General features: G+C 38.0%; 1 protein-coding gene across 1 annotated transcript; it reads right to left on the bottom strand.

Annotated features, from left to right (window-relative positions):
• Window positions 1–3,454: 3,454 nt before the first annotated feature.
• On the bottom strand, window positions 3,455–9,967 carry LOC134662987 (E3 ubiquitin-protein ligase TM129). Its single transcript, XM_063519291.1, has 7 exons — window positions 9,448–9,967; window positions 9,002–9,131; window positions 6,816–6,952; window positions 6,374–6,491; window positions 6,011–6,132; window positions 4,719–4,868; window positions 3,455–3,482 (listed from the first exon to the last, which is right to left on the bottom strand). The coding sequence occupies exons 1-7, from the start codon at window positions 9,858–9,860 to the stop codon at window positions 3,467–3,469; spliced, it is 1,086 nt and encodes a 361-aa protein (XP_063375361.1). The 5' UTR covers window positions 9,861–9,967; the 3' UTR covers window positions 3,455–3,466.
• Window positions 9,968–11,233: the final 1,266 nt, after the last annotated feature.

Here is an 11,233-nt window from a genome sequence, read left to right as displayed (position 1 = left end):
AAACGGGCTCTGGTGGCAGTCGTCTATGGATGGTGGCGATAGGGATCTGGATGTTAATCGATGTCTGCTGCCGAGGGCTGGATTGACCCTGACGGAAGGTCAACGCTGGCAGGTTAATGGTGGTACACTCGAGGGCATAGGTAGGTATTAGCAATGGAGCGCCGTTAGCCTAGCGGTACGGGGTTGCAAGTTCAAAGCCCGGCTCGTACCTTCATGACTCCTCATGATGTACCTAATGAATATCAAAAACGGTTTATTTATGGAATCGGTTTACATAAGCATACCCCTAGGTTTTAGATGCGGGAATGATTTTGTATAGGTATTTATAACTTTGTTTAATAAGTAATAGTTACTAAACTACGAATTCAAAAATATGTAGTAGGTACTTAAGTTTCAAATGCGCTTGGAAATTTTAAATAATTATTTTTTCAGTTTTTACCCATTTTTTGGGTGGTATACCTAAAACATTTCCGCACCCAAAACCCCGGGGTGTGATATGGTTTGGACACCCTTTACAAAGTTTAATGTTGTTGATATTGAGTGATCACTTGATAACGGACAGTCGTTGGCACGGCGAGGAAAGTGGCCAATCAGGCCATTTATTTCACATTACCTATTGCAGTACAAAAAATTAAGTGTGGTTGCTGTATGAGTGAAATAAAAAGACAATCCGTTTTAGTAACATATTAAAGTATTTACAATTTCAGGCATATTAAGAACATTAATCATCATCATTATTATACCTAGGTACGTTTACGTGAATACACAAATACTTAAAATTTGAAAAAATACTCATTATGTAAGAAAAAAGACTCTTCCGGATGAAACGATTTCTTACCCAATATCTTTTTAAGAAAAGAAAAGAAAAGAAAAGAAAATATTTATTAGTAACATCGTTACAAGTCAGGTTTATAAATTTACATTTAAAGCATTATATAGTTATAACACTTATAACTAACATCTCGTTATTAGTGTATAAATAACATCAACATTAATTTAGATATTACATTTTGTACATATATTTCATACATTTATTTATTGTTTAATAATTCATTTACATCATAAAATTGCGCCTGTAGGAGCCATTTTTTAAGTTTGCTTTTAAATACATGTGAGGAAGGTGCATCCCTGATACTGTCCGGTATCTTGCTGTATATTAGAGGGCCGAGGACATAGACTGACCGTTTGGATTTCGCGAGCTTGTGGGGCACGGGGGCAAGCTGGCCCGCGTTTTTATTGCTACGCAGACTATATTTTGTGTTTGCTGATTTAGTTGCAAACTCTTTGCTATTATTGTACGTAAATATTGCCACATTTTGGATTAGTAAAGATGGAAGTTATGATTTGTAAACACTGAGAATTCATTACGCACGCAGGTTTAAAATATTATCAACAAAATCCGAAAATGGATTTATCTGTTGGTATAACATAAGTAGTAAACTATATTAGTAAACTATAGTCAATAATTACCACACACACAATGTTTGTACACGACAGGAATACACAATTTTCTAAAGGGAAGAGACTTTTATTATAATTACATAAAATTGTCTAGTAAAACATGCATCAAATCAAATCATCTTTCATTAGTTCATCTTATTACCACGCATTTACATATATTTAAACTAATAGGTATTATACATTAATTAAAGTACCGACAATCTTAGTACATTGACAAACCAAACATATACACTTAAAGTGATATACGAGTAGACATAATTATGTCTATAATCATATCAATTATACGTATATGATAGTCCGCTGTAAAAAATATACTATACATTTGAATTACTTACTTTAGTAATTCTGTAAATTTTTAGGAAATCTACAACTCTATTCAATTAATTTCATGACATTTCATAATGAGATTGATTACCATTCCAACAAATTGATTGCAAACGGCATGGTATAATAACATACTCCGCCTGGTACTCTATTCCGAGATTCGCGAATGACCTAACTGGCACTTGCCTACGTCATCATGCTGTTTACAGGTTCTCAAACTTTAAAATGTGGGAGAATTTTAACCAACAGTGAAAATTATTTTAACGGCATTAATTTTAAGTTATTCATGTAGAAACATAGTAAAATAAAACAAATCTATACTGCACTTTTCACTCCTACTCTTACAGTTCCGAATAGAGCAGCCAACCATTTTCGTAACAAAACATTAATTACGAAGCTTACGACGTGAAAAGTTTGGAAAACACTGCGACTGCTGACACTGAGCGAGAAGGAAATAACAATTAACACGCGTTCGACAAGGACGGTCGGTCAGGGACAAAATGGCGGATTGTCAAATGTGACAGCGCTATCCTGTGTTGCCAGTAGTGTAAACAGAATTACCCGAACGTCTGAAATTTCTTTCGTGAATCGGAAGATATTGCTAACGAATAATTAAAAATGACGTGTTATTGTAAAATTTAAGATAAAATACATATAAATGAAAATTATTAAATTATAAAGAAATAAATTAACTTATTAACCATAGATATAATGTACCCATGTAACATGTTATGTTGAGATAAAGTGGCAATGTTATTGTGACGTAGGCAAGTGACACTCTGGGAAGAGAAGACCATGTTTTATTAGACCATGGCAAACGGTAATTTTAAAATAGATTGCTCCTAGGTATGCCCCACGCTGTAGGTATATATATCTGTAATTAATACGATTAATATAGTTCCACACCCGAAATTTTACACATACATATATTCGACCACAAACATTTCCTACGTGTCATCAGAAATTAATGACATGGCTATAAACAAGTTTTTCGTCATAAATGTCATCTTTATACAAGCTTTTATCGCTAGCAGGCAAGGCAACTAATAGCTTCATCGAGACAATTGTAACTAAACCCAAACACAATTAGGTCGCTTTCACCTCCTATGTCCATCACCAGATCAGCTTGATGGTACCAAATATTGCATTGTCACCCAGCTTACATACTCGTATGTAGGAGTAACTATGTGAAGTTTCAGCTCAATCGAATAATGGGAGATGGGTCTAATTAAGCTTGCAAGATTTGATCCGAATGTACATACACACGTTGTAAGTTAAATAAAAGCTTACCTATAAAAAAAAAACTGGGTTTTCGTTGGTAACTGTACAATTTTCACAGATACAATATAAACCTCTTCTAATTATCAAAACGACAGCACCCACTGCAAATGATAAATGATTTAGCATTTGTTCATTTTGTCGTCAACATTTCATTTAATAATTTACAGCCGATTTAAAAACTACATATTTTCTACAAGCTTATCTTGAAATTGCACATTAATTACCAAAAAATATACTAGCGACATGGTTTCTTTTAATTATAAAATTAATTAAGTATATTTTAAACAATAAAATGTTATATACAAATTTTAATTATATGTATTTGTACATATAAAAACAATATTTGCTAATTTGAAATATCTACATTAAGTAATAAAGTTCATATCAGATTGCACTTCACTTAGCTGTCCGTCCGTCTGCAAAAAAAAATATGTGTAACTGAGTATTAACACTATTGCAAAATTACATTGTTTCCTAGCAGTAATGTATCTCAGTCAAGTGTAAAAATATGGGTGCACTCATCATACTCAAAAATATGTTCCATTGCTCTTATTATGTCAGCGAATTAAGAACTATGGGACATATTTTTGAGTAAGTTGTATGAATTCATATTTTTACACTTGACTGTAGCTAATGAAATAAAAGTATCAAAACTTATAAACGAGATCGAACCAATTTTCGCTTTCAATTACCTAATCTCAATTACCTATGTCTCATCGGAAGACCAGCGCCGGAAGCCACCAGCAACATGCTGAGATGAGGCCATTTCGTGACACTTTAATCTTATTTTGTGTTTTCTTTCATATTATGTATTGTCTGTGCTTACGAATAAATTATATTCTATTCTATTCTATATGTTTTAAAGTAGGCCAATCAAATTAGATTTTATCGAAGAATGAATTCCCAGCAAGCTGGAAAACATATTAATACCTTTATTTGGTCCTAAATGCGTGTAATCCGAGTTCGCTCCATTCCAGGAGGTGGGCATACATTTTTGGCCTATTTCGGTTTTTTGCTTGTAGATCGAAAACGGGACGTCCGATAGAAAAATTGTTCTAATCATGATAAAAATTGATATCTGAGGACCCGAAAGGTACCTTAATATGAATTCGGAGGCAAAGTTTGTAAAAAATAGAGGCCCCTTTGAATTTCTTTTATTTGGTATGATAATCGACGAGTCGCATGTCTATCGGTGTTCTATCGGATACATTCTGGAGAGTGCGCACAAGAGCTGCATGACCTGATCCCACCTTCCCCTTTCCATCATCGGACGTCCAGGCGCGGGGAGCGAATGCACCCGTTCGTGGTTAACATCACATTTGTCCGCACAAAACGATTTGCCTCGTCTTTTTTGGTAAGGACGGCTAAGGAATGGAATGCGCTCCCGTCATCCGTATTCCCTGAGAAATATGACCTCGGTCTCTTTAAAGCTAGAATGAATAGGCTATTACTGAACCGGTGAGCTCCATCTTAGGCTCTGTCTTCATTCTCCAACAGGTGTGTCTAGAGCCAATCGCCGATCAGTTTATCATAAAAAAATAATAATAAAAAAATAAAAAAAAATGTTAAAAATCCGCCCGAGACGTGATACTTTCCAGCCTAAGATGCGGAACATAATATGATTATTGGATAGCATGTTCTCGACCTCGTACCTGCGGGCCGGGCACACGTCGAGCAGGCAGCACGTGGCTCTACACACGGGGCAGCTCCCTCTGGAGGAGAGCCAGGTGTCGGGCGCCGCGCCCCCGGCGGAGGCGCGCGCCGCCCACCAGCGCGCCATGCACGAGCCGCACCACAGCACTCTGGGGAGTCCACAACACCTCTATAACTTCTCTACATACCTACACTTTTCACTAACACGATGTACTAGCGTCATCATTCATGTATTCTTGCTAACATACGAGTGCCGGAAAGCTGCCGCCCGTTCTTCTTGAAATATAAATTGCTGACCCTACCTTGTATATACATTCTAGAAACAGCAAACTTTGTACGAAAACACTTACACCTATACCAAATGCGTAAAGACGTAGTAGCAGGTACCACGAGATGTAACAATTTATTAGCTACTCCGACATGTAATCTAGCAATATATAAAAATAGCCCCCACGTAAGATCAATCAAAATATGTATTCAACAAGCTCCCTCATAATATATCTACTGAGACGAAAGACAAAATATTTAAAAGAAAACTCATTAACTTACTTACCGAAAAATGTTACTATAGCATCGATGATTTCCTAAATGATGATAACCTTAATTAATTAACTAATACCTACCTACTTTTCTAGATGTAAGGAAAAAACGGTATTTTATTCGAATTAACTATATATTATAAATATAATTAAATTAAGATATTAGAGAATTAAGTAAAAATTTCGTATTGCTATATAAGTTAGTGATTAAGTAAATGTAAGACAGCTACAATCATATTGTAACACCCTCACAGGGTAACATGTACGCTTCCTAACATTAAGTATAACATCATGTATTTCTATGCATCAATGTACATGTATGCAATAAATGACAATAAACAATAAACAAATTTCTAGAGAAATATGCTGGCCCGCTTTACAAATAATAATAATAATATCACAAGAAAGCACACCTTGAATTGAAGCGAAATGGCAATCAAAATTCAATTCTAAATGTTAAAATTTAAGGCCGTTTTCTGGCTGGCAAATTTAGACTAGGTTTCCGGGGGTTTATCGCCTAATCTAGTTGGTAAAAATAAAGTATCGATCCCACCTAAAATGCATTTTTGGCGCTCGGGAGGGCCGCCGTTGAGAGTCTGCAGCGAGCTCGGCCGAATTTCAACTTCTCATACAAACAAAATTTTGTTCTCATTTTATAACGAGGTGCGCGGGCGGCGCGTGGCAGCGCCTGCGCAGTTTCACGTCTGTCTCCCTACATCTCCAGCTGGCATACACGGCGCATCATTCATTACCTGCAGTTGCACTGTTGGCACTCGGGAGGGCCCCCCACGAGGTGCGCGGGCGGCGAGAGGCAGCGCCTGCGCAGTTTCACGTCAGCGGGGGCCTGCATGCAGCCGATGCATACTTCCAGCTCCTGGCGAAAACAAACAAACACTAGTTTCTATCAGGCTGGCAAATCAAATTGTTTTCATAATAAGAAATAGCTTAAGTTTAACAAATATTAAAACACAATAAAAAATATTATATATTAAGTACCTAATACAATATTTTTAATAAGTTTATGGAGTCAACTTACTGGATCTCGGCAAGCTAATATTTGAACGTCAAGTAGGTAACGGCATTCTTGAGATACTGCGAGATTATAGGAAGGTTACCTCGTCCACGTAGTAGACGGGGTTCTGGTCCACGTGCTGGTTGAAGACGGCCACGAACCGCTCCACCAGCGAGGGCAGCAGGGACACGTGGGGCGGCACGCGCACCGTCTGCGACAACCTGCACAAACACACCAGGACACCAGTTAGCTGCACAGTCAGCATCACATCCACTGTGACGGCCGAATACATCTGAACACACCTTTAATTGTTACCATAGAAATAAGGATAAGGATGTTTTCCAGCTGGCGTGGGTACACAGAGCGAGTGCACTCGCTTCATTGTAACTAAACTCCGCCGAACGCGTCCGCGGCAGTTAGCGGCGCTCATATTTTTCGTGAACCCGCTCCGTGCATCCGCAGTATCCGCACCAGCTAGCGGTCGCCCTAAGCCTTTATGGGTTTCATCATGTGAGCCCAAATATCTGAATAAAGGAAGAACCAACCTTGGCTGCAAGTCCCGTAGCGCTTGAGTGGTGATTCTGAACTTGAAGGCAGCCACGTCATCTCTAGACGGCACTACTTGTATGTTCACATACTGTGTCTCTTCTTCTATGGATGCTGTGAGGTCGGGGATGTCTGTCTGTACATTAAATTATTTAAATCAATTAATGTTGACAGTGAGGTAGCAAAGGAAAGGAAGGTATTACGAATGAATGTGGAGGGAAGTACAAGGAGAGGAAAACCGAGGAAAAGGTGGATGGACTGTGTGAGAGATGATATGAAACGAACGCAAGTGAATGATGAGATGACGGGTGACAGGGAGGTATGGAAGAGGAAGACATGCTGCGCCGACCACAAGTGAATGGGACGGGCAAGAGAATGATGAGTGAGGTAGCAAAGGAATCAATTTTATTTTATTCTGAATTATATTTTCTGCTATAAGTAATTTGATTTTGTCCTAGTGCAATTTTTTGAATCATGAGGTCAATGCCATTCGAAAATAAATAATACATTTGAACAAAAAATATTAAGAACCATTATCTATAAGAAGATTTAAGTATACCTAAGTTATAAAAATAATAACAACCTTGCAATTTTTACTAAAATTATTATTTGTCTGTCCATATAAATGCATCTATCTATATACCATGTGTCCCAAAATTTAACGATAAGCTGGCACCAGAAGATGGACCTGCTCATGACTACTTGAGGAAAATAAAGAAAAAAAATTATCTTAATTTATTATAGAATTACAAAAAAACTATTATATTTATAACGACCATGTCTACAATAAAAAAAAAACAATTTTTTTTTCCTCAAGTAGTCATGAGCAGGCCCATCTTCTGGTGCCAGCTTATCGTTGAATTTTGGGGCACGTGGTATATAAATGCAAGTGCCCTGACTGACTGACTGATTCATCAACGCACAGCCGAATCTACAAAAGATAGAAAGTTGAAATTTGCACACTATTAGGTTGCATTTATAAAGTGTACAAGAGATTATAACCCCCTTAGGGGTTGAATTTTTCAAAATCGCTTCTTATCGCTTGTACACTTAAGAAGCGATTTTGAAAAATTCAACCCCTAAGGGGGTTATAATCTCTTGTACACTTTATAAATGCAACCTAATAGTGTGCAAATTTCAACTTTCTATCTTCAACCCCTAAGGGGGTTAAAAACGGGATGAAAGGTTGTATGGGAAGTTTTATTTTAACCTAGGAATTTGAAACTTCGTAAAAAGGTATATTATTAAAAAACAAGAAAACAAATTTCAGCGTTTTTTTTTTCGAAAATTCATTCACCAAAGAGAGGTTGAAATTTTGTATGGACACCAAATATTTTTGTGAGTGTGGAACTTGAATCTTTGTATAAGGGCATATTATTAGAATACAAGAAAAATAATTTCAGCGTTTTCAAAAATTAATTCCTTAAAAGGGTTAAAAACCGGCCAAGTGCGAGTCGGACCCGCGCACGGAGGGTTCCGCACCATCAACAAAAAATAGAGCAAAACAAGCAAAAAAACGGTCATCCATCCAAGTACTGACCCCGCCCGACGTTGCTTAACTTCGGTCAAAAATCACGTTTGTTGTATGGGAGCGCCACTTAAATCTTTATTTTATTCTGTTTTTAGTATTTGTTGTTATAGCGGCAACAGAAATACATCATCTGTGAAAATTTCAACTGTCTGGCTATCACGGTTCGTGATATACAGCCTGGTGACAGACGGACGGACGGACGGACGGACGGACGGACGGATGGACGGACAGCGGAGTCTTAGTAATAGGGTCCCGTTTTTACCCTTTGGGTACGGAACCCTAAAAAGGGGTTGAAAGTTAGTATAGGGTTCAAATTTTATTTGAACTTGAAACTTCATAAAAAGGTATTTTATTAAATCAAAAGAAAACTAATTTCAGAGCTTTTGATAATTTATCCCCCAAGGTGGTGAAAAATGGGTTGAAGTTTTGTATACAGGTCAAACATTTATTTGTGTGCGGGACTTAAATCATTGTATAAAGGCATATTATTAGAATACAAGAAAAGTGAATTCAGAGAATTGTAGAGGGTTCAAATTTTATTTAAAGCTAGGAACTTTAAACTTCGTAAATAGGTAGTATAGGTAGTAGGTTTTATTAAATAGTGGATTTAACTACATATAACGTTAAAAAAGTATATCTGTAACAGTAACTAACATCAGTAGCCACAAGACCACAGTCACTCTGTTTGATGATGAATAGGTTGTAAGAAGTCACTTTGATAAGCCATGTCTCCGTCGCCACCAGCTTGCTGGTAGCCGTCAGCGGGAGGGACACCTTGTCCACACTGTAATACAAATTTAGAATGTAAAACATTATTTGCCTATTGCCATTATAAAAATTCACATTATCTTAATAGAAAGTAGTTTAAAATTCAACAGCTTTCTTGCACCACTCTCATCCGTTGTCTCCCCGTAAACTTAACCAGATTGTCGGTCCATCTTGTTGTAGGTCTGCTGCGTTGCCTTCCTACAGCATGACCACTTCAGTAGAAACATTGAAATTTAAGCTATAAATTGTTAAACATTACTTGAACTTACTTCACTTTGCACTGTCTGTATTTATTGTTTAAATAAAAATTCACACATTGTGTCTTTATTTACCCTCTGAACTCTGTATTCAACTGCGCAGCAACCACCCTCCAGTCACTGCCCTCTGTCACATACGGGATCAGCGGCGCCACGGCCGGGTGCTTTGTCTTGCTCTCCCACCAACACACTATCTTATACACCATGAGCAGCGGCAGTATCGCCGTGCCCGCGAACCCCGCCAGCAGCCACGCACTGCGCTCACCACCGAAATACAAACACACTATATACCCCATAGGCAACGCCGAGTGTATCAAAGCAGTGATCGTTATCCGCTTCATGTGGTAGCCTACGAAGTTTACATTCTCGGAGCCGAGATAGCTCTCGAAGAGCTGGGCTATCGTGAAACCGGCTGTGACGAACTCGGTAGGAGGGTACACTACGCATATTGAGAAAAGCAGGTAGACTAAAGTTATTAGCACGTCCATTGTTATAATTAGAATATTAATTCATTGGTAAATACTAAATTGTATAAATTTAATTGATTTTAAAGATTGAGTTGCTCTGTAAAAAGTGTAAAAACGAAGAAGGCACTGTATCGCTCGTATTTTTGAAGTATTTTGGAGCACTCTAAATGTCAAAATAATGACGGTGACAGCTGCAGCTGATTGGTTTTGGTTCGGATTGCGACTTTTTATTAGAGCAACCGAATGTGCTTATTGGTGACTACTGCAGTTAAATCAATGTCTGAAACAACTTGGTTTTGTTAATGTTACCAGTTTATGACAATTCCCAAAAATATATGGTATTTAAAATTGAGAAAATTTATTTGCAGAAAAGGGTATGAGTCCTCGATCCCCACACCCACACGACGCCACAGAATAAGTAATAGTATTATCATACAGAACGGCCACCTCACTCGGATTACCTCGCCCCGCGACCATCCCGCGACATGAATCGTGCGGACTTCTGGCATGCTCTCAGTAGTCTCAGTAGAGCGCCTTACCCACACATACACAATGACGCGTGTACAGACGTGCTGTGCACACATATAAACGCAAATGATTTTTAATGTATGGCGTGTCCGCCAAAATTTTCAGGAAAAAGTAGGGTTTTCAGGGATTCATTTCAGTTTTCAAAAATCGAGCACAGCACATGTCGGCATTTACACGCAGCAGCACGAGCAGCGACGTTTGCGGAAAGAGAAGAGTCGTGTAATGTAATGGAGTCCAATACATTCCACGACTCTTCTCTTTCCGAACAGACTTTATGATAGAGTCTATGCGGAAAGAGAAGAGTCGTGGAATGTACACGGACCTAGAGAATAAAAACATTATAACTTCATGGGAATGTATTGAGCCCCATACAATCCACGACTCTTCTCTTTCCGCACAGAGTCTATATGTACTTTTGATGAGGTACTTTTGGTCTTCTGATGGCAATACTCATTGTCTTGTGTCATGCATGAAACGTCAAAAACTCATTGATGGACACGTATCGGGTCCATGTCACCAAACATTTAATTTGTAATATCTGAATTCCCACAGTATTTTGTGTAATAATTTGTGTACCTAAAGTAGGGAATTAGACTGCGTATATGCTTCAAGTGCTACAATAAGCTACAGTTGAACTTTTAAGTAAATACAGTTAAGAATTTCTACAGGTAAATGTCGCCTATATTTCGTTGCCGCAATGTTGTGTGTTTAGTAGTTTTTATCTGGGGGCACGGCAGTGCCCCCGCCAATTCGAGCGCGAAGCAAACACTGCCGTACCATCCTTTACTGGAACCATTTCGCCGCATTTTCAGGCCCCTATTTGAGAACCTCTGGATAAGACCAGAACGCTGAAATTTTCGACATCC

This window comes from Cydia amplana, chromosome 3 (assembly GCF_948474715.1).
Source record: "Cydia amplana chromosome 3, ilCydAmpl1.1, whole genome shotgun sequence".
Lineage (NCBI taxonomy): Eukaryota > Metazoa > Arthropoda > Insecta > Lepidoptera > Tortricidae > Cydia > Cydia amplana.
This window is presented reverse-complemented; position numbering and strand designations above follow the sequence as displayed.

What these genes read in the sequence shown, in the direction of transcription:
- LOC134662987 (XM_063519291.1), bottom strand. Translation starts at nt 9,860, where the DNA reads ATGGACGTGCTAATAACTTTAGTCTACCTGCTTTTCTCAATATGCGTA. An exon ending in TTGAATACAGAGTTCAGAGG is followed by an intron (nt 9,132 to 9,447) that starts GTAAATAAAGAC and finishes TTTGTATTACAG; the next exon opens with TGTGGACAAGGTGTCCCTCC. An exon ending in CCGTCTACTACGTGGACGAG is followed by an intron (nt 6,133 to 6,373) that starts GTAACCTTCCTA and finishes TGTTTTCGCCAG; the next exon opens with GAGCTGGAAGTATGCATCGG.